A 24,796-nucleotide genomic window follows, 5' to 3' on the forward strand; every position below is an offset into this window, starting at 1 on the left:
CAGACAATGGAGAGCCAGGAAGAAGGAGTATAATAACATTAGCACCTTGGCACTGATAGCAGATGAGTCTCTGAGAAGTTAACCCTTTCTCCCCAGCCTCAACCCTGTAATCAAACATTAATATCACCAGGGCTGGAAAAATGACAAATTTATGCTTACTTGAACAGAACTATGGTATTCAGAATAGTCTGACCCAGAAATATAAGAGCTACACAAAACCAGCAAAATTTGTTATAACCTGTATCTATTTTTGCTGATACTAACAGTTTAGAAAACACAGTATGGATTCAAACTGCTAAATAAAAGCAGGGCAAATTCAAATTATTCTGTAAACATTGTACCTGATTAGTTCAATAGACACTTAATTGATGTAAAACACTTTCAAATATAAAGCTCTATGGCAAATTTCATCACACGTAACTAAAGTTATAAAATCAAAACAAAGAATCAGTCTTCTCATCAACAGGAAGTCTAATGAAGATTCCCATCAGTTCAAACGGGGAAAATAAGATACTAATAATCCACAGGGCTGTCCATTCACCAGCACCATATTCAGCTAATTAAAAGCTAAACTAATTTTCCCCCTGAGTTTGTGAATCAAATTCTCTAGGTAGTTAAGGACAGAATGTAGTCCTGTTGTGAAGAACTTCTGTGTTTTCCTCTTCAAGGAAAAAGCACAGCACAAGGCAGGGCCCACAAATTAGACAGTCAGATGCCTGGAATGTCCAGACCAAGCAGCCAAAGGCCAATTCTTAGGTCACCTGACCTTATAGCTTACACATTCAGTCTATTCCTTTCTTTCTTTACTAACTGCTTTGAATAAGTAATACTTGCACATGGTAACAGAAACTAAGTCTCCTTCCTGCCCACATCCCGCAGCCACCCTCCCTGTTCCTCTCCCTAAACCAGTGATGGCGAACCTATGACACGCGTGTCAGAGGTGACACACGAACTCATTTTTTTGGTTGATTTTTCTTTGTTAAATGGCATTTAAATATATGAAATAAATATCAAAAATATAAATATTTGTTTTAATATGGTTGCAAATATCAAAAAATTTCTATATGTGACACGGCACCAGAGTTAAGTTAGGGTTTTTCAAAATGCTGACACGCCAAGCTCAATAGGTTCGCCATCGCTGCCCTAAGGCAACCATAGTAAGTAGTTTCTTAGGAATCCTTCCACATATAACCCACCAACGTACATGAACATGTATTCTTTTTATATAAATGGTAGCCTCTTTTTTCCCCATTTCTCATAGTGATAGCCATTCTACACACACTGTTCTTATGTTGAGAAAATACTTAATCTGCTACAAAAAGATGAAGGTGAAGAAATCGCAACTCTAACTCTGTTTCAACCACAAATACCACAGTCACCCCAGTGAAACTATTTTTTAGATCCCAGAGATAATAGATTTCCACTAACTGACATAGCAATTGTTAGGATAACATCTGATCTAGACTGAATTCAACTTATCTGGCAATTTTTCCTATTCTAAAAATGACTAAGAAATCGGAAGAAAAAAATCCTTAATAGCAAAAATAAATATAATTAACAGCTAACACAACTATGCACCAGGCACTGTGCTGTGATAGAGAAGAATTATTTCATTGAATCCTTATAACAACTCTACTAGACTGGTATTCTTCTTGTCTCCATCTTACAGATGAGGAAACTGAGTCTTAGAGAAGTAACTTGCCCAGAGTTATAAGCCTAGTAAGTATCAAAGGAGATCTAAATCCTGGTCATCTGGTCCCAGAGTCTTATTGTTTTTCTGCCTTCTTTAATAACTAGAAGAAACCCTCCAGATTCCATTTCCTCTATTTTTTCATTTAATCATCACAAGGGCAGTGATTTAAGTTTTAAAACTAGCATCACATTAGAAATAGCATATCGGAAGGGGAAAAAAGACTGGCTAACTTGAGACAAGCATAATTACAACAACAAAAAGTAACTCCTGGCAGCCTAACAGGAAAAAAAGAAACTAAAAATTTATTTAAAACAGACTCAAAAAATAGTACAACTCAGGTTGTACTATTAATACAGGGAAGGTAAACCTACCCAGTGCAATTCAAAGAAGACAGCCTGCCAAAAATCAGTAAAAGTACCAGGACCTCCTGGATCATCCAGAAGATGTTAAAGTATGTTAGAAAGTGAAAAGAAAATGAGTGAAACAAATTCAAAATGGTAAACAAAAACAAAAAAGGATGTGATGATCACTCCTGGTATCCACTGCAAAACAAAACTTGTCACAGGCTCTAACTAAACAACAATAACGTTTGAGTCATTAAGTAAACTACTCTACAACAAGTGAGAATACCAGGTTTAAAGAAAAGAACAGAAAAGCTCTACTCCAATTCACATCATGGATACATTTCTCATAATAAATGCTTAATTAAATGTTGACACGTCAAATTACATTTTGCCCCTGATTCAATTTCATAATTTCAGAGCTGTTCTGAGAGGAAGAGGTAAGGAGGGAGGGAAAACTTTCATGTTAAAATATAATAAAAATTGCCCTTAAGAATGCTAAATAAACTTTAAAAGAGACAATCGTCTGCTTAGTTTTGCTGTGAACCTAAAACTGCTCTAAACATATAGTCTATTTATAAAAATATTTTTAAAAAGAGACCATCTAGATTAGGACAACAAAAATATTTTTTTAAATATATTTGATTGATTTCAGAGAGAAAGGGAGAGGGAGAGAGAGATAGAAACATCAATGATGAGAGAGAGAATCATTGATCAGCTGCCTCCTGCATGCCCCACACTGGGGATTGAGCCTACAACCCGGGCATGTGCCCTGACCAAGAATTGAACCATGACCTCCTAGTTCATAGGTTGATGCTTAACCACTGAGTCACGCCGGCTGGGCAGGACAACAAAAATATTTTAAAATAAAAACTGATTACCTAGAAGAAGTATATTAAAATAATAAAAGACTGAATGTTTAAAAAACAGAAAGAGCCCGGCTGGTGTGGTGTGGTGGTTGAGTATCGACCTATGAATCAGGAGGTCAGCATTCAATTCCCAGTTAGGACACATGCCTGGGTTGTGGGCTCGATCCCCAGTATAGGGCATGCAGGAGGCAGCTGATCGATGATTTTCTCTCATGATGGATGTTTCTATCCCTCCCTCCCTCTGAAATAAACAAAAACATATTTAAAAAACAAAACAAAATAGAAAGACAATCTGATAATTTAAAACAATTCTTGCATTAATTAACTTAGTCATTCACTTATCAAGTATTTACTAAGCACCTGAGTATAGATTTAATCTGTGCATGAACTATTATTCTCTGTCTAGGAACAATTCCAGTTGCCCATCCAAGTTTGATAATGTTCTTAAACCTAAAATTTATTATTGAGGTTTTAAGCTTCACAGTACTATCCCTATCTCTCAGTGATTCCAGTGGCTCATAAATAATACTGATCTCTTTTACATATACGGAAAGCAAATAATCCAGCTAGCAAAGAAAAAAGGGAGTGTTCAAGCCCTAATCTAATCTCTCCCTAATATCTCTAAAAGGCAAGCACAGAGATGAGAAAAGAAAAGGTTAGTCTTAACTGACCAGGAAAATCAAAATATAAAGGGCTAAGATATAAATTCTGTCTTGTGGCAAATAACTTATTAAGTCCTCTAATATGAGATTTGTCACTGCAAGATGCTTTTGCATTCACTATGTCTTTCAATCTACCTAACCACCTGTCTAGACAAAACTTACGCTCTGAGGAGGTTAAGTAACAAGGTTGCACAGTGGTGAAGAGAGCAGTTGGAATGAAGTCTTAGCTTCCCTGCCCCGTCTCTCCCCCAAAGCCACAGTATCTCCCAGCAGTGTCAGCATTGGCTGTTTCCCCCATTCTGTGACAGCACAGGTCCAAGAGCCCCTTCCTGCTGGATCAAACAAGGAGGAAGACAACATTGCCTGCAGAGTTCAAAGAAACGAGACTTTCCTAGCCATGCTTTCCTCCTCTCTGCCTAAATCTGGGAGAAAAGAATTCTTGTTATTCCTGAGGCTGACCTCCTGCCATGTACTGGCAGCTCAGAGCATCCTGTCTCGCTTGCTCTGCTTGGGCCTCTGACAATGCCAGTTGTGTTTTGGCCTTGTTTCTCCCTCATGGTAGTTTATATGCTGCTCAGAGCAGATTTGATTTGAATTAAATAAAGACTAGTGGGCACTCAGGCAGGTTTGTCACTCTGGCTGTTACGAAGGAATCCCAAAGGGGACTTTCGTGTAGTTTGTTTCCTGTACTCTGCCACCACCTAAGGCCAAGAAAGCAGAGCCTACATGGCCACACTCAAGTCTCAGCAATGTACTAATGAATGAGTTTATTTGTTTGTGAACTGGCACACTGACTCTTTCCCAGGGCTGTGTACATGGCTATCTCCACCTGGTTTCCTAAACTCCCTCTCCACGAAGCCTAACCTTTACGTGGGGAGCATAGAGGCCAGAGGGACAGTCGGTGGGCAAACAGACAAGTAGGGTGAGGCACTTCCTGAAGTCATCTCACCTGACAGTGAGCCTCCTCCAAGAGCTACACCTGGCCTAAGGCCTGCCTGTCAAATCCACTATAAAGAACAAGCTTATGGGTAGCTGGTACCAGTGTTCACAGGTTATGCAATGTTAGTAAAATGATGCTGCATAGATCTTTGGTTTGTGCTAAAAGTTACATGTGTGAGTGTTTGAACAGAGTGACTCTGGCTGCAGGCAGGAGGGAGAAAAAGGTGTGCACATGGCCAGGGCTCACCATATATAGCAGGTCTGGAGCTGCTGGAATCCAGCATGAGCTTGAAAGCCCTACAGCTACATCAAAACTGCAGTGATGGTTTTAAAGAGCCCTCTTGCAAAGGCCAGGAGTGTCTGCCAGGGCAGTTCTCTGGCTGGACTGAGACTGTTTTCCAACCCCTTCCCACCCCCACACTCTACTTCTCTTCCTTCCCAAAGGTTTCTTCCTCTAGGCTTATAAAAACATTTCAGTGTTTCCCCACCTTAAAATAAAAAAATAACAAAATGCCCCCCATTCTGCAGCGATCATCCTCTCATCCATTTTTTTTTCAATTGAAACATCTTAAAAAATAGTTTAAAATTACTTCTCCTCCTCTTAATAATAACTCCTTAAGACACATGTTCTCTGGTTACAGCCCCCAGAGGCCAATGTAACTGCTTTCCTTGACCATCCCCAGGAAGCCCCCTTCCCCCTGTGCTCCCATAAGATCTGTATGTCTGCTGAATGCACTTATCACCCTGTACTATTTTCAGGTTTACTTGTTGCCTCGCCCAGGACACAGACAGTAAGTGCCAAGAAACACACTTTTATATAGTTGATGGTCGGTGCTATGCTGTTCTTATTCAGAGGAAGAACCCCTCATCGTCCCCATGACCACTAAAAGGGACACTCCAGCAGGAAGCAGTGTTGCAGAAGGAGCAGCTCACATAGCTTTGGATTTGAGTTTGGATCCTTCATTACTGGTAATGAGGACTGAGACAAATCCCTTAAAATTTCCCAAATTGTCTTCTCATTTGTAAAATGGGGTATCTGGACTAGATCGATGGTGTGTGTTTTTTTGTTTTGTTTTGGGGTTGTATTTTTGCTAATCCTCATCCAAGGATATTTTTTCCATTGACTTTTAGAGAGAGTGGGAGGGAGGGAAAAAGAGAGAGAAACATTGATGTGAGAGACACACATAGATCGGTTGCCTCCCCTATGCACCCAATGGAGGCCAGATTGAACCTGCAACCCAGGTACATGCCCTTGACCAAGAATCGAACCTGCAACACTAGGGTGAGCGGGACAACGTTCAAACCCCTAAGAAACACTGGCCAGGTCTAGATTTCTGGTTTTTAAACTGTGTTCTGAGTTTCCATGGAGGTATGTAAGGGCATGTTGTAAAGACCTGAAGTGAGCAGATCATTCCCACTTCTTTAGCCCAAGTAGCAATTCTTTGATCTATTCAAACATTGTGGCTGAGCATAAAACTTCACTAAAAAAACACACACAACTCTGCTGGTAAAAAGATCAAAAACCACTAGGTCTCTCTGCCTGGAATGCTTTGTCATCTACTCTTTGACTTGCTAACTTCTAGTCATCAATCAGTGATGACCTCCCTGACTGACCCACACCCCCAACTAAATTATGTACCCCTCTACTCCCACAGAGCCCTATCATTTCCTCTCAGAGCACCTATCCCAGTTGTATTTTATTAATGATTTGTTTATTGTCGCTCTTCTAAACTACCTGTGAGGACAAGGAACAAATCCGCTGCATACAGTAGTTTCAATTACAGGATAATTGCTATAATTTTATGAATTTATGTTAAAGAATAAGCAAGAATTTATGTTAAAGAATTACTTAACTCAGTAATAATATTAATTTATATTAAGTATTATTAAATTGCCGAAACCGGTTTGGCTCAGTGGATGGAGCGTCGGCCTGCGGACTGAAGGGTCCCAGGTTCGATTCCGGTCAAGGGCATGTACCTGGGTTGCGGGCATATCCCCAGTGGGAGATGTGCAGGAGGCAGCTGATTGATGTTTCTCGCTCATCGATGTTTCTAACTCTCTATCTCTCTCCCTTCCTCTCTGTAAAGGATCAATAAAATATGTTTAAAACAAAAAAGTATTATTAAATTAATAAATAATTATTTAATTAGTTACTTTGGTCGTTTTAATTACCAATGAGGAAAATAACTTAATACTTTGAGCTAGCCACACTTAAATTTCCTCTCCACCATGTACTAATTAGTTCTTTGGCCAAGTTTTCTGGCTTCTCTAAGTTTCTGATCCCTCATATGTAAAACAGAAATATAGTAGTTGTAAGAATGTGTGAGATATGTAAGTAAATAAAAGGTAATATATATAAAGGACCCAGTACTTATTATATTTGATACACGACTTTAAAATAATTTTTTAAAATACAAAATGCATTTTACTCCCTCTCCATTCCATCTCCATTATAGGCATATTCTAATTTTATTTGTCCCATTGCATTTTCTAAATTTAATTTTTCTAAAATTAATTTGTGCATTTATAAGGTACCAGTGTTTCATAACAAACTTTAATAGGGAGTCCCTACAAATATTTATGTTAACATTTTTAACACCAACATAAATTCCAACTATAGATACGCTCCACCACCCAAAGAAACTCAAGTAGGAGCAGAGGTTTGCCACTCTCGCCTGATCAAAAGGTATGGCCACTGCCCTAGCTGGGTCAACTGCGGACAGAAGAGTCCCAGGTTCGATTCCAATCAAGAGCACATGCCCGGGTTGCAGGCTCCATCCCCAGTAGGGGGCGTGCAGGAGGCAGCCGATCAATGATTCTCTCTCATCACTGATGTTTCTAACTCTTTCTCCCTCTTTGTTCCTCTCTGAAATCAATAAAAATATATTTAAAAAAAAAAACAAAACAGGCATGGCCAGGACTCTTCCAATTGCCACAGGAGCCAAGTCAGATCTGAGGCCATGAATTATTTTATAAACATTTATTGATGAAAACAAAGAGTTAAGAAATGGGACTGAGGAGAAGAAATAGCTTATTTGCATATATCTTTCTTAAAAGGTAATAATTTCATCATCCACAAAGAAGATTGATACATACATGGTAAAATATATATAAATGTTATGTGATGAGTGCTGTAATAGAAATAACCAAAATACTCAAGAAACACAAAAGAGGACTAACTGCTTTCAGAGGGCATGAAAGGCTTCAAAGAAGAGATGATATCTGAGTTGCATAATGAATGAAAAATAGAGGAGTTTGTCAGGTGGAGAGGAAAAAGGCCTTTTACTATTAGGCTGAAGAAACCTTTGTACAGAAGACTTGATATTTCTATTATATAGTTTTGCTTTTTTTGCAGAGGAAAGAGTGGTGGTGGTGGTGGTGCTACCTAGAATGGCAACAAATGAGACTAGTAAAGGAGTGGCATATTTGGTGGGATAGATATGTCATGCTAAAAAACATACATTATCCTGAGAATAATGGAGAATATTAAGGATGTGTGTGTGTGTGTGTGTGTGTACTGATCCAATGTGCATTGAGAAGCATTGATTAATACTAAATATCATTAGTATTTACTGACACAGGGAGAGGGAAGGTTGTAGGCCAAAGACCAGTTTTCAGGTACTACTGCTTATAACCCAATAAATCAATTGAATGTGTGACATCTTGAATTTTTGTTTAACATGAATTCAAATGAAATAGAAAATATCAGAGATTATCTTTTGTAAAGTTAAGTTTTACAAAACTATTGTATCAGATATATATGTGTGTTCTGAGTCACAAAGTAAAATGATGCATTTGTACTAAGTTTTTGGTTAAAAAAAGTTTGAGTTGGCCTGGCCAGAGTGGTTCAGTGGTTGAGCATCTACCTATGAACCAGGAGCTCATGGTTCGATTTCTGGTCAGGGTACATGTTCGGGTTGTTGTGGGTTTGATCCTCAGTAGGGGACATACAGGAGGCAGCTAGTCAGTGATTCTCTCTCATCACTGATGTTTCTATCTCACTCTCACTCTCCCTTCCTCTCTGAAATCAATAAAAACATATATATACTAGTGGCCCAGTGCACGAATTCATGCACAATGAAAGGAAATTAATTAGAAGAAATATTTTAATATCACTATTCACCTTTTTTCTATAATAGAAGTGTCAGAGATGAAAGAAAATTAGTAAAATGTATATGAAAATTATAAATTGATTAATAAACAATAACAACATGATATAACAACAACAAGGACATGATATAAAAATAACAAAAACATAATATAAAAACAACATTGATTAAAAACAATGACTGATAAATTGATTAAACTTAATCTAACACTGAGGTCAGTGTCAGACAGGGACAAATCAATTCTTGGAACCAGAACAACCTCTCCTCCGCAGATCCTGTTACTACTTCAGCTCCGATTATGTTAGGTCGCAATCTTTTGATAATAAATCTAGTACCATTACAAAGACCCCATTTACTATTAAGATTTCTCAGTAGCATGATGATTGCACTTACTTTCAATTCTAATTTATGACACGGCATTCCCGAAGGAGTAATACTTTTAAGAAACTGGATGGGAAAATTTTCCTTTTCAGCATCATCCGTTGAATCTAGTATTATTGTCGATTACACTGTCGTCTCTCAGTCTTAATGCAATATACGTTCCCCAGCCTTTTTCACCATGTGGGAAACGAATAAGATAGGTCATTGCATCTAATGTAGGAAACAGGATATTGATCTGTTTCATCTTAGTGGCATTCGGATTATTGGGATCTGGTTTACAATGAATGAGCAAGTCCCTTTCAAAAGGAGGTCCTCCATCTTCGTTTCTGAATATGACGGCAACTTCAGTTACATGGTGATAATTATATCTACCCGGATCACTGTTAAATCATATTTAATCACCATTGTTACTTCCGTGAGACACCGCCTCTTATATAGATAGATTTTTAAAAAGTTTGAATTGGTGACTGGTGACTAACTAGATGAAGGGAATGAGGGAAACGTCAAGGAGGACTCCCAGGTTTCTGGTGTGGGCACCTGAATGGATCATAATGCCACTGACCAAGACAGGGAACAGAGGAGGAGACCTGTTTTTATCAAGTCCTTGTGGGGATACTGGATAGCCCAGACAGCAACCTCTCTCAGCACTGTTTCAGCAGCTATAGTCAATACTAATCCTGTTCAGCAAAGACAAAGGACACATCGGTCATTGCAGTTACAAGTTCACATAAATACACAACTGATAAGGGCCTTCTGGAAGAGTCCCAATCCTAAATCCCAATACACAGAAAAACTTGGGAACCAGAGAAAGCAGACAGGATAAGGGAAAGATCAACACCTTCTCCAGGGAACTAACAGGATGTGAGAAATCCTGCCCCTGTTCTAAGAGCCAGCAGGGAGCCACCACCCTTGGGAACCCAAGCAAGCTTTCTGGAGAGTCCACTGCCAGGGTATCCTGTTTATTAGGCGATTTGGTTTTTTTGGTGTTTTTTGTTTGTTTTGTTTTGTTTGGGGGGAGGGATTCTTGCTACTTTAATGACTGCTTTCTAAGCTTCACCAGCTCTCATACACACTACCACCTACAGGAGGCATTTCAATCCCTATATATCTCTAGCAAGTCCACTGAGCTTATAACATTGGATTTGGCTATCCCTTGGTTATCCTCCTTGGAGCTTCAGGCTAACAGAAAAGGGATAGAAGAACACAGCTTCTCCACAGACTTGGGGTGAATCCATTAATCCTCCTAATAAATTTTGCCATTTTAGCCATTTGAAGTGCACAATTTAGTGGCATTAATTACATCAACAATGTTACGTAACCATCACCACTGTTTTTTAAAACTTATCATCAAACCAAACAATCCCTTACCATTAAACAGGAACTCCCAATTCCTTTCTCCTCTCAGCCCCTGATTACCTCTCATCTACTTTCTGTCCCTATGAATTAGTTTATTCTAGGTATTTCACAGAAGTGGAATGATACAATATTTGTCTTTCTGTGTCTGGCTTATTTCACTTTCCATGTTCTTAACTATGATCTGTGTTTTGCTTTTGAGATCCCCTCAACCTAAAATGCCCCCTCTTCTCTGACAGAAATTTTCCTCACCCTTCATGGTGCATCTCAAATGCCACTTCTACCACAGAGCCACTCTTTTTTTTTTTTTTTTTAATCCTCACCCAAGGATATTTTTCCATTGATTTTTAGAGAGAGTGGAAGAGAGAGGGAAAGACAGAGAAATATCGATATGAGAGAAACACATCGATTGGTTGCCTCCTGCATGAGCCCTGACCAGGGCCCAGGCCAGGGAGGAGCCTGCATCAGAGGTACGTGCCCTTAACCAGAATCAAACCCAGGACCCTTTGGTCCGCAGGCAAATGCTCTATCCACTGAGCCAAACCAGCTAGATGCCAGAGGCACTCTTTATCCAACAGCTCCCCTTCTAACCCTCCCCGACCAAATCTGGATTTATTCTCACCTCCTTGTACTTGCATAGTGCCTGCTGTTACCTTGGGCACATCACTTGTTTCACTGTCATCCATTACAGGCAATTGTACTTGCATCTGTTTTCCACCAGACTAAGTTTCCTGAAGGTGCACACCATGTCATATCCTTCTCTCCAATACCCCACAATCCTTAACACACAGTAGGTCCTCAATCAGAGTTTGCTGGTTCAAACTGAAAAGCTAGTGATTCATTCCACCAAAGCCTGCAGATCATGAGAGCTAAGGGAGGCAGAGTGGAGGGGAAATCAAGGTAGATTCGAAGCAGACAGCCTCCCTCCTCCCACTTAACTGGTGGTGGTACTCCCTACTGCTCTAAGAAATTAAACCAACCTCGCAAGGAAGGCTCAGCAGACACGTTTGGAAATGGTGGTCAACTTAAAAGAACTGCAAGTAGTTTCAAGGTTCTCCCAGCTGCTATTAGTCAGGTATTGACCTTGGGATGTGGTCACAGGGATTATATATTTTATTTTGCCATCCACTCCCTCTAACACTCTGATACGTCTAGCTATATGGGCAATAAAGAGTCTTTCATACGGCCTCTGAATATTATCTTTGAGCTCCTCTGGGAACAGCCTAGCCTCTCAATCCTCCCACTTTTCCAGTGAGTAATTCCACAGTGCCACCTCTGCAGTCCTCCCCTCTTGAAAAAGTAGTTTTTCTCTCATTATATCCAGCTTCCCTCCTGAAGCTTTTCCTAACCTTCACCATTCAGACAGAAGGTAATTTGCCTTCTCAGCTGCCTGATTTAAGAGACATGGTATATTTCAAAGAAACAGGTAGAACTAGTAAAGGTTTTGATAGTTGTGGCTTCCTCTGTGATCCCATATGCACTACATACTCAGATTTATTATAGAAGTTAGCCATTAATTTACAACTGACCACTGTACATGTCTTATCTCCCTCACTAGACTGTGAGCTTCTTAGAACTATTGCTAGTTTCCAGCAAACTTCCCAGGACAGTGTGCATGCATTAAACTACCAGCTTAAAAAAAAATAATAACATAAAATGCACTGCTACCTAAGGTCCCTTAGCCAATCTCAGTGACTGAGTTCAGAAGAAGAAATATTTCAGAAGTGATCAAAACCAAAAAGTCTTTATATAGTAGTCAGTTCTGTGATGCAAAGCTCAGCTGAAGGGAGTCTTAAACAAGGGTCCTTTTGACAGGGCAACCATTACCTACGTTCCTCAGATACTCACTATGGTCAAAGTAGTAAACTTAGTTCTCCAGAATTTACTTTCCCAAGACCTGGCAGTTCAATAAATACATTCCCCAGCCCCCACTTCAATGTCTCTCCTATATCCTTCTGACCTTTAATACTGTGTAACATTAGATGAAAAATTAATTTTTTTTGGCTACTTATTTTGCAGCTGAAGAAAAAATATACTGTTTAAGGTGTTAAATATTTTTACATGCAACAAACCTGGCATGAATCTAACCTGTATGCACATTTTAGAGGTACAGGCGTAAATGTCAGTGCTATAATTTGTTATAGGTTTCTGATGACCAGCAATGAAAATGACCACGAATTCTCACAATTTAAACCACTTTTACGTAAATGTGAACTTTCCTAAAACAGCCAAGGGAAAGAACTTTCCATCTAAGCTCATAGAGTCTCTTAGAGATACTGATAGAATTGTTCACTGGGTTAGATGTTCTTTGAGAAAATCCTACAAATATTAGCTTCTTTCTGGGACTATGCTTTGACCTTTAATAAAAATGTGCTTCAAGACACCAATTATTAAAATGACAGATCAGTTTTTAATGCCTGAACAACTGCCATTTCATATAATCAGCCCTGGTGGAGGCTGTAAGTTACAAATCAGCAGCATTTGAAGAAAATATATTTGGCAACTTCACTTAAATTGCTCACTTACCAGACATGAAGAAGAGTTATAAGAAACCATGAATTGAATGTATCAGGCATCCGACACCCTAGAAAATAACAATAAAGTATAAATATGTATGGTTCCAGCAGAGAAATATTGACTATATTTTAAATACTGGTAGGAATTTGTTCAACTAAAATATATGGCAGTTATAGTACTTTCTGATTATACTATCAGAGTAGTCCAGGGGAACCACAGGGCAAGACCACAAGTTCAAAGAGCATTGAATGTAGTGAGACAACCAGCCTTCTAGTCCCTGTTATCACCTTGCAGTTCAGTCTTGAGCAAATCAATTCTCTTCTCAGAACCTTAGTTTTTCTCACTTTGTGTAAATGGCCTAAATGATTTTGATGGTTCCTTCCAACTTCCATATAATTCTGCTATTTTCCCTTCCTGGTCTCAAATTCTTCTGGAAAACTAGGCAGACAACACCTTGTCTATTCCTCTTAAGCACAGGCTTTTTCACTTGAGCCCCACTGAGAAGTCTTAAGTTCTTCTAGTCTCCTTTCCTTAAGGGTGACCCAGTGTGATTCACCTAAAATAATCAGGAGAAAGAAATGGGATCTAGGAAGCTGTAGCTGAGTAAGAAAGCAGACCATTTCTAACAAAAAGCTGTTCATCACCTCCAGGAATGACAAAACTTGGCAGGACTTCTCCTTGGTTTAAGATACCAAAAATCAGGTCAGTGCTTCAGCATCCAAGCCTCTCAATTTTCAGATCTCTAAGAAATGCCTCTGACTGGATGAGGGGAGTCCCTCATTGAATGTACTCTCTTTATTACATGATTGGGAGAAAAGCTGAGGAAGAGGATAAAGAAAAAAAAAAGAATCAGTGGATAGTCTGTCATATGGAGCAATGACTCAAGAAATAAGTGGAATCTTCTGCCTTTCACGAAACAATGAAGTTCACAAAGTACTAGATAACCAATAGGGGTCATTAGGAGAGAAAACACAGAACAGGACCTCTGTGAGGTATACTAACACACCAATAATAATAAAAAGCTATAATTCATTGTGGGCTTACTATGTGCCAGATATTAATAATAGGTGTTTTACATGCATTGGCTCAATGAGTCCTCCCAACAATCCTATGAAGTGGATATTGATATTATCCCCATTTGACAGGTCAGAAAACAGATGCTTAGAGAGATCCGAACAACTGTCCAACATCACAGCTATGAAATAAATGAGACATGTGGGATCAAATTCAGATCTGCTTGATGCCAGGTACTGTGGTCTTAATTGCCACTGTCTCTCTAATACTAATATCAGAAACTAACATTCACTAAGGGCCCATACTACATGCCAGGTCCACTTCTGGTCACGTCAATACATTATCTCACTTAATCCTCACTTTATCCCTGAAGGGAGGCATTATAATCCTCATTCTAGAGATGAGGAAATGGGCTCAAAAAGGCTAAGTAACTTGCGGGCAGCCACAATATTAATGAGCTAGTGGCTGGGTTGGGGTTTAAGTCCAGGTCTGTCACAAAGTGACACCAAAATATTCTGGTGAGCTTACTGGGAGGTGCCCAGCAGCTGTCAAGTGGACTTCCTCTTGGAGCTCAGCAGGAGGGAGGTGAAGGCTGGCCTGGCTGGCCATGCAGCTATTAAGAAGCAAGCCATCTGAGAGTGGGCCAACCACCCTCCACCTAGAACAAGAATAGCCATGAGAAACTCTCAGCCCGGATCTGAAGCTGGGTCTTTTTTGGATGCTAGAACAAAACATTAAAAAGAAAAGTTTTCTTGGAAGTCTGTCTTTCAATCTGGAAAATGAAATTTGGCTGCTTCTAAAGGACAATCTGTTCAATTGCTACCTCTAGATCAAAGCTTCTCAGCAGCCTCCAGGAGCCTTTCCAATTTTCTCAGAGAGGGAATCAGTTCTTGGGTTGGAAAGCACAGACAGACAGGCCAGCAGCTGGACGTGGCTCACAATTTTCCTTTCTGGGGGTCGGCTCAGGGCTGAGGATGGGAAAAGAGCTGGTATATGATTGACTCCCTGTACCCATTGAGGTCAAAACAGAAACCCAGAGTATAAAGCCCTAAAAAACAGGACCACTGAATATCTGACTGTGAATAACACAAAAACACAGCAGATTCTTTAGCTCAATGAAATGAGTTTAAACACTTCAAAGATAAAACCTGCAGTAGAGTCTTTTGCCATAATCACACTTGCTCCAATAAACACTCAGCGCATTATTTCTGAGACTAGTACTTTCTTCCTCGACACCAAATTGGAAAAAAATAAATAATTAATTACTGTTATAGGGTAGCAGGCTTAACACAGTTATTTTTTAATGCAGGCTCTGGGGTCAAACTGCTTGATTTAAAACCTTAACTACCTCTCAGTCGCTATGTGACTGAGTCAAGTTACTTAACCTCTCAGTGCCTCAGTTTTCTTCTCTATAAAAATGGGGAGAACAAGAGAACCTACATTATAGGATTTTTGTGAAGATTAAAATGTTTAGTAGAATGATTATATTTAATAGATATCAATACATATTCAGTATTGTTTTGTTTTCAGTGAGTCATTTAAACATTAGAAGTAAAATTACCTTTGGAAAAACTCACTAATTTAAGACTGTGTCAATAAAATGATGAACTTCAGTCATTGACTCATTCATTAAAGAGTCTCTTCTGAAAGTATTATCTCTTAAGGCAGTGGTTCTCAACCTTCTGGCCCTTTAAATACAGTTCCTCATGTTGTGAACCAACCATAAAATTATTTTCATTGCTACTTCCTAACTGTAATGTTGCTACTGTTATGAATCGTAATGTAAATATCTGATATGCAGAATGGTCTTAGGCGACCCCTGTGAAAGGGTCGTTCGACCGCCAAAGGGGTCGCGACCCATAGGTTGAGAACCACTGTCTTAAGGCCTAACAACAAAACAGTCTGCAGACAGCAGTATGAAATTAAACACAAACTTTACTGATTGGCCACCTCTGATCCACAGTGTTTTTCATAAAAGAACTGATCTCTAAAAGACCAGTTAACAAAGCAGTGCCTGCTCACAGAAGGTGTGATCATTTATGCACAACTGTGGGCTGCTAAGGTATCTCACCAGTCAGAATCCCCAATATCCAGCTCTCTGGATCAAGATCTTTGAACACTTTGGCTCTGAGATGACAGTCTACTTTGGCATTTTATGGGGGCCTGTCCAAGAAGCTGATATGCATATTGTTTACTCTCAAGTACACTGCGGGTAAATAATTCATTCTTATACAATCTTTATGAAATAGCACTGGCCTCACTTTTGTTGGAGTGAGGATGACACTGAGGCTCTCTATCCTTTTAAAAAATTACTAAACTCTCAGAACTTTAAAGTCAAGCCCAAAAATACCAAAAACCCAAGGAACCAATGGCCACTTGAAAGGTGTAATACATACACACACACACACACACACACACACACACACACACACACACACACATACATACATACACACACTCTTCTTTTACCCCAAACCTGTCTGGCCTACTCTTTAGAAACTAACATGCAAAAATAGTCAGTCTCATTATTTTATAGATATTATCTGCCTACAAATGGTATTTTCAGATTGGCTTTTTTACTATTATTATTCACTAGCGACAGATTGTAATTTCTTTGGCTTGATTTTAAAATTTAATCTACCCACAAATGACAAAGATGTATCACAATGGAGCATAATACAAATGAACACTCTATGGTTCTACAAAGCAATTCTCAAATTGAGTCTTAGAAAACCTGAAATCAGAGTGGTGTCATTAAAAAATGTACTGCCTTCCTAGTAACTACTTCAATGGACAAAGTTAGAACAAAGTCCATTAAGATATACACACTTTAATATATATAAACAACAATTTACTAACAGAACATCTCACAAGCAGTTCTTATGTAAGTATAATAGAATATCAAAAGATTAGATAAATTACAATTCTAATTTGCAGTTACATTCAATCACAAACAATACGTATAGTGGGAAAACTCCTAGATTTTATTTTATTTTATTATTATTGTTTTTTAATGCCAGGTTTTCTTAAAAAAAATTTTTTTATTGACTTCAGAGAGGAAGGGAGAGGGAAAGAGATAGAAACATCAATGAGAGAATCACCGATCGGGTGCCTCCTGCACACCTCCCACTAGGAACTGAGCCCGCAACCCAGGCATGTGCCCTTGACCGGAATCAAACTGGGTACCCTTCAGTCCGAAGGCCGACACTCTATACACTACTGAGTCAAATCAGCCAGGGCCTGGATTTTAAACCATATGACATAAGCTCAAGGCTTGACTATACAACTTTGGACAAGTCACTTAGCCTCTTTAAGTTTCAACTGTTTCTGAAAACAAAACAAAAATGAACTTAAATATGTCTCATTATTCAATACTGTAACATTAACTCAAGAATTTTCAATAATGAGGATTGGCTAAGATAACTAGCAAACATCATTTCAAAATAATTATAAAAATTTGAGTAATTTATTGAATCAAATATTAAATAGGTGTCTGAGAATTAGGTTTTAATATCTGATGAAAAATACTTAAGCACATGGATTCAGGAAGCTACTTAAGAAAAATCCAGTTACTAATATTATTAGTTTCTTCATCAGATAAGGAATTTTTTCCTTTCAGATTAATTTTTCCTAAAATGAGAAACTATTAAAAATTTTAAAAAAGCAGGAAAGTTTACTTTCTTTACTATGAATAAATAAGAAATGGCCCTGGCCAGTGTGGCTCATTTGGTTGGGTGTCATCCTGTGCACTAGGACAGCAGTCGTCAACCTTTCGGACCTCACAGACCACTGGTTGGCAACCGCTGCTCCAAAGGTTTCCTTAAATGAGCAGTTGCCAACCTTTCAGACCTCACAGACCACCAGTGGTCCGCAGACCACCGGTTGGTAACTGCTGCACTAGGAGGTTGCCAATTCAATTTCCAGTCAAGCGTACATGTCCCAGTTACAGACTCCAGCCCCAGTAAGGGTGTACAGGAGACAGCCAACTGATGTTTCTCTCTCTCTCTCTCTCTCTCTCTCTCTCTCTCTCTCACTCTCCATTCCTCTCTCTAAAAATCAGTAAACTATTCTTTAAAAAACTAAATAAGAAATGGAAGGTGGATACTAAATCAGGATGTCAAATTATGATATTTTAAAATTTATAATATCAATCTGCTGAAATTATAAAAATAAACAAAACTTGCATTTGGTTTAAAAACAAAAACAAAAAACCAGCCCTAGCTGGTTTGGCTCAGTGGATAGAGCTTCAGCCTGTGGATTGAAGGGTCCTGGGTTCGATTCTGGTCAAGGGCACATGCCCAGGTTGCAGGCTCAATCCCCAGTAGGGGGCATGCAGGAGGCAGCCAATCAATGATTCTCTCTCATCATTGATGTTTCTATCTCTCTCCCCCTTGCTTCCTCTCTGAAATTAATAAAAATATATTTTTAAAAAACCAAAAGAAGAAATAGGCATTGGGCATGACTACCCACCATGACCTGCCCAGTTAGGAATTTTTTTTTTTTTTTAAATTAAATCTTTATTGTTCAGATTATTACATTTGTTCCTTTTTTTTCCCCCCCCATAACTCCCCTCCTCCCAGTTCCCGCCCCACCCTCCGCCCTCATTCCCCACCCACTGTCCTCATCCATAGGTGCACGATTTTTGTCCAGTCTCTTCCCACATCTCCCACACCCCTTTCCCCCCCAAGAATAGTCAGTCCATTCCCTTTCTATGTCCCTGATTATATTATAATCAACAGTTCATTCTGTTCATCAGATTATTTATTCACTTGATTCTTAGATTCACTTGTTGATAGATGCATATTTGTTGTTCATAATTTGTATCTTTACCTTTTTCTTCCTCTTCCTCTTCTTAAAGGATACCTTTCAGCATTTCATATAATCCTGGTTTGGTGGTGATGAACTCCTTTAGCTTTTCCTTATCTGTGAAGCTCTTTATCTGACCTTCAATTCTGAATGATAGCTTTGCTGGATAAAGTAATCTTGGTTATAGGTTCTTGGTATTCATCACTTTGAATATTTCTTGCCATTCCCTTCTGGCCTGCAAAGTTTCTGTTGAGAAATCAGCTGACAGTCGTATGGGTATTCCCTTGTAGGTAACTGAGTTTCTTTCTCTTGCTGTTTTTAAGATTCTCTCTTTATCTTTTGCTCTTGGCATTTTAATGATGATGTGTCTTGGTGTGGTCCTCTTTGGATTCCTTTTGTTTGGGGTTCTCCGAGCTTCTTGGACCTGTAAGTCCATTTCTTTCACCAGGTGGGGGAAGTTTTCTGTCATTATTTCTTCAAATAGGTTTTCAATATCTTGCTCTCTCTCATCTTCTGGCACCCCTATAATTCTGATGTTGGTACGCTTGAAGCTGTCCCAGAGGCTCCTTACACTATCCTCGCATTTTTGGATTCTTTTTCATTTTGCTTTTCCGGTTGGATGTTTTTTGCTTCCTCGCATTTCAAATCATTGACTTGATTCTTGCGCTCCTCTGGTCTGCTGTCGGGTGTCTGTATAATATTCGTTATTTCAGTCTGTGTGTGCTTAATTTCTAGTTGGTTCCCCAATATAAGATCGAGGGTCTTATTAGTTTTCGTGTAGATCTCATTAAGTTTATCGGCAGCTTCTAAACAGTTCTTGAGAGACCTTAAAAGTGTGGTTCTGAACTCTATTTCTTCCATTGACAATTTTGTCCTGTTTCTTTGTCTCCGCATTTTGTTATGCTTCCTTGGTGCACCCCCTAGTGGTCTTTGTTCGCAGTCTTATAGATAAATCTTGATTGTTGTAGCTAATTCCAGGGAGGGTTTGACCTCCAGGCCAAGTGGCTATGAGAATCAGCTGTGTCAGCAGTGAGAGAACTTCTGTCCTCTAGGGAGGTGCTAATCTAGCCTTTGCCTGAGGCTATCCGGCAAATGCCTCTGTGCAGGGCTTGGGCGGGGCGGGTCGCACAGGATCAACAGGGTGGGTTGGAGAGAGCAGTTATGGCGGCTCTCAGTCCTGTCCCCAGGGGCTCTGCCTCTCTGAGTCCCAGCACCCGCTGCAAAGCTCGGAGAGAAAGCTGCACTCGCTCTGACCGAAGCCAGACAGTCCCGCTTCTCCCGTTTGAGTCTGGGTCCCTAAAGACTCGCCCGGATCTGGTGCTCAGAGTCTGCGACTCCCTCCCGATTGAAAACAACAACCGCGCCCTCCGCCGCCAGCCCGCTCCGCGCACTCCGCACCTCAGAATTTGACTTTAGCACTGCGCCTCCTCTGAGTGTCCGTATGCGTTTCTCTTTCCTCCTAGTTGTAGGACTTCCACTCAGCCAGCGTTCCTGTGGTTCTGGGTGATGTCCCTTCCGTTTTTTGGTTTCACTTTTGAAGTAGTTGTTCAAAGCAGCAAACTCCGGCGTTAACCTATGCCGCCATCTTGGTTCTCTATCTTCCCAGTTAGGAATTTAAGATCAGATCACCCTGTGAGGTTATTCTCCCTTCCTCTCCGAAATCAATAAAAAATAAAAATTCCTATATAATAAAGCGGTAATATGCAAATTGACCATCACTCCAACACACAAGATGGCTGCACCCATGTGGTCAAAGATGGCCTGCAGGGGAGGGCAGCTGTGGGTGATCAGGCCAGCAGGGGAGGGCAGTTGGGTGTGACCGGGCTGGCAGGGGAGGGCAGTTGGGGGCGACTGGGCCTGCAGGAGAGAGCAGTTAGGGGGACCAGGTCTTCAGGGGAGTGCCACTGGGGGTGACCGGGCCTGCAGAGGAGGGTAGTTGGGGATGACCGGGCCTGCAGGGGAGGGCAGTTGGGGGCAACCAGACCTGCAGGAGAGGGGAGTTGGGGGTGACCAGGACTGCTGGGGAGGGCAGGTGGGGGTAACCAAGCCGGCAGGGGAGGACAGTTTGGGGCAACCGGGCTGGCAGGGGAGGGCAGTTGGGGGCAATCGGGCTAACCGAGGAGCAGTTAGGCATTGATTAGGCTGGCAGGGGAGTGGTTAGAGGGTGATCAGGCTGGCAGGCAGAAGTAGTTAGGGGCAATCAGACAGGCAAGCAGGCGAGAGGTTGGGAGCCAGCAGTCCTGGATTGTGAGGGATGTCCCTGATTGGAGAGGGTGCAGGCTGGGCTGAGGGACAAACCCCACCCCACCCCCCACCCCCAGTGCACGAATTTCATGCACTGGGCCTCTAGTAATAAAATAAAATAAAATAAAATAAAATAAAATAAAATAAAATAAAATAAAATAAAATAAATAAAATAAAATAAAATAATAAAATAAATAAATTAAATAAAATAAATTAAATTAAATAAAAAAATAAATAAAATAAAATAAAAAATAAATTAAATAAAATAAATAAAATAAAATAAAAATATAGTGCCCAGCCAGCATGGCTCAGTGGTTGAGCATCAACCTATGAACCAGGAGGTCACAGTTCGATTCCTGGTCAGGGCATGTGCCCAGGCTGCATGCTAGATCCCCAGTGTGGGGTGTGCAGGAGGCAGCCAATCAATGATTCTCATCACTGATGTTTCTATCCCTCTCTAACTCTCCCTTTCTCTCTGAAGTCAATAAAAATATATTTTTAAAAATAGTTATTAAATAATCAGAACTGCATTTAGCCTAGCCAGAGTGGCTCACAGGTTGAGTGTCAACCTATTAACCGGAGGTCAAGGTTTGATTCCTGGTCAGGGCACATGCCCTGGTTGCAGGCTCAATTCCCAATGGGGGAGTGTGCAGGAGGCATCCAATCAAAGATTCTCTCTCATCATTGATGTTTCTATCTCTCTCTCCCTCTCCCTTCCTCTCTGAGATCAATAAAACTATATGTTTAAAAACTGCATCTAGCTTTCTTTATTGTTGTTAACATAATTATATACAAATACAGTATTTGCTGTCTGTGAACAATACCAAGTATATGTGTGTGTGTGTGTGTGTGTGTGTGTGTATGTGTGTTTAGGTGTTTGTTGCTTTGAGGATAATGGCTATTACTACAGACCTGCTTAGCATACATTTCCTCCCAAAACTTGTGGAAGTAGAAATGGCTTAAACTTTCTCAATGACTTTACAAGTACCTGCTTCAATTAACTTTTTTTATAACTACAACAGTTTATAACATCAAAATGGATATTTTACATAATCAAAGGCTAATGGTGGTCTAAGCCAGTAAAACCCTTTTGAAAAGCAATTTATCAATGTGATATAAATAATAAAACTGCATGAGCCTTTTGACCCAATACAGGGTCAAAAGAAAGAAGAAAAAATCATAAGGCACAATCCTGGGTTAACTAAAACAATTAAAAACTAGAAATAAAAGAGGACCAATTGGCAAAATGTTAAGCAAAACATCCAGAATGTAAAACAAGTACTAGATCAGCAATTTTTAACCAGTGTGCCACAAAAACTTTTTAAGCATGCAATACCTGCCCTAGCTGGTTTGGCTCAGTAGACAGAACATTGGCCTGCGGACTGGAGGGTCCCAGGTTTGATTCCAGTCAGGGGCACATGCCCAAGTTGTAGGGTCGATCCCCAGTAGGGAGCATGCAGGAGGCAATCGATCAATGATTCTCTCTCATCGTTGATGTTTCTATCTCTCTCTCACTCTCCCTCCTTGTCTGAAATGGAAGGAAGGAAGGAAGGAAGGAAGGAAGGAAGGAAGGAAGGGAGGGAGGGAGGGAGGGAGGGAGGGAGGGAGGGAGGAAGGAAGGAAGGAAGGAAGGAAGGAAGGAAGGAAGGAAGGAAGGAAGGAAGGAAGGAAGGAAGGAAGGCAGGCTAAAAAAAAAAAAAAAAATGATACCTGACTATTTAGTCAGGGGCACTGACCTCTTTCCCCTTGGATTGTCAAAAAAATGACACATGGTGTGAATGAATCAAAATTATACCCATCCTTTTTGTCAGATGAGCAAAACATGTTTTTTGGTCTGCTGCAGAACTTTAGTAATTAGTTTATGTGTATCATGAGATGAAAAAGGTTGAAAATTGCTGTATTACACAAATTTTTAGATTTTTCCCCCCAAATAGTTAAAATGTTTTATTTATAGGGTTCTTCTGGTCTTTGTTTATTCTATCAACAGGAAAAAACTAGCAGCTTTTATTACACATGTTGTGAAGAAAAATGATTTCCTTAGTGACTTAAAAAATCAATCCTATTAAGATGCAATCATAAAAATAAAAAGTAGATTCGTTTTCCTTTTTAGAACTATTGAAAACAGTAACTTACTTAGAAAGAATTCCTCGAAGTCAGTTTTCTTCACACAGCTAGTATACATTCGTAGGGCTGCAATCTTAATCTTCTAGACAAAGAAAACAAAACCAAACTCAAGACATGACCAAGTGGATGTTCTACTGCTGTTAGGCGTAGGTCACAGAACCTTACATTTCTTTTACTAGAAGGAAGGATACAAACTTGTGTCTATGCAATTTAATAGCTAAACAAACACAGATACTTATCTCTACTCTTAAAGCTGCTCATTCATACAGACTTCACACAAGTTGCACATTTCAGGAATTTAGCATGAAAATGTCAAAAAGGTTTTTCCAATATTTAAATAAAATCTCTCCTTTAAGTCAAGCCCATTTCACCACATGTAAGCTTCTAAACCACAGTACAGCATCAGCCACATTAGCTCTTTTTCAACTGAAATCCTTTATATAAAAATTACCCATTCTCCTGACCAAAATCAATTAAACAAGCAAAAGCCTTAATCCTTCAATCTTTCCTCAGAGGCACAACTACCTATTCCTATTCTATCTTTTCCCTTTGTAGAAGAGGTCATTTTTTTCTATATTTCCCTAGCTGATTAAGAGAGACTGTGTTTATAAATAAGAGCTTCTAATGAATATAAAATACTAGAGGCCCAGTGCATGAAATTCGTGCACTGCTAGGGTCCCTAGTGCAGGGGTGGGCAATCCCTGGCATGAGTGCCAAACATGGCACGCAGTAACTTTTGCTGGATGTGAAACCCTCTCTTATAATCTTCCATTTACAATTTTTTTCTTAATATCGACTTTTTTATTTTTCAGATAAATTCAGTGTAGGTGCATCTTAGATAAATAAATAATTTTACATAACAAGTTATCTTAAAGACCATAGACATGGATTGACAAGAGAGGGGAAGAGCAATTTCTATGCCTCTGCCTTAACTCTCCCTGCCTTCCTAGATCCAACCAGTGTTTTGATTTCATCCACATATGCTTGTGAATCTTTGTTCTCGGTGATGAATTTTGTTAAGTCTCATAATAGGAGTAGCCTGACAGATGAAAGTAGTAGCTCGTGCATATCTCTGAAGGTCACGAAATATAAACCTGATGTAAAATCTCTGTCATCAGTGATGCAGCAGCAAAAGTCCCACTGATAATATCAAACGGAGTCATAAAGTTTTCTGTCAGACTATCAGTTACATGTATACATTAAAAAATAAATGTATTTTTCATCATCATATACTGTGATTTTGTCACTCGAATGAATTTTATTATTTCTTCAAGGTTCTTCACATACGTACACCTTAAGAGATATCAAGTAGGCGTAACATGTTCTCAAAAAATTAGGGTTGGCATGCAGAAGAATTTTTTTTTTATTAAATCTTTATTGTTCAGATTATTACATTTGTTCCTTCTTTTCCCCCCCATAACTCCCCTCCTCCCAATTCCCGCCCCACCCTCCGCCCTCACTCCCCACCCACTGTCCTCATCCATAGGTGCACGATTTTTGTCCAGTTTCTTCCCAAATCTCCCACACCCCTTTCCCCCCCCAAGAATAGTCAGTCCATTCCCTTTTTATGTCCCTGATTCTATTATAATCAACAGTTCATTCTGTTCATCAGATTATTTATTCACTTGATTCTTAGATTCACTTGTTGATAGATGCATATTTGTTGTTCATAATTTGTATCTTTACCTTTTTCTTCCTCTTCCTCTTCTTAAAGGATACCTTTCAGCATTTCATATAATCCTGG

At 39.6% G+C, this 24,796-nt stretch overlaps 1 protein-coding gene across 4 annotated transcripts in view; it reads right to left on the bottom strand.

Annotated features, from left to right (window-relative positions):
* The window catches only part of LOC132239557 (ubiquinol-cytochrome-c reductase complex assembly factor 1), a 119,204-nt gene that overhangs the window by 53,503 nt on the left and 40,905 nt on the right, over nucleotides 1-24,796 (bottom strand). For all 4 annotated transcript variants that reach the window (XM_059705980.1, XM_059705979.1, XM_059705981.1 and 1 more), the window contains 2 exons: nucleotides 23,062-23,134; nucleotides 12,874-12,931 (listed from right to left, as the gene is read on the bottom strand). In XM_059705980.1, coding sequence (XP_059561963.1) covers nucleotides 12,874-12,931; nucleotides 23,062-23,134 — 131 coding nt within the window. The remainder of the gene's footprint in view (nucleotides 1-12,873; nucleotides 12,932-23,061; nucleotides 23,135-24,796) is intronic.

This window comes from Myotis daubentonii, chromosome 8, assembly GCF_963259705.1.
Source record: "Myotis daubentonii chromosome 8, mMyoDau2.1, whole genome shotgun sequence".
Lineage (NCBI taxonomy): Eukaryota > Metazoa > Chordata > Mammalia > Chiroptera > Vespertilionidae > Myotis > Myotis daubentonii.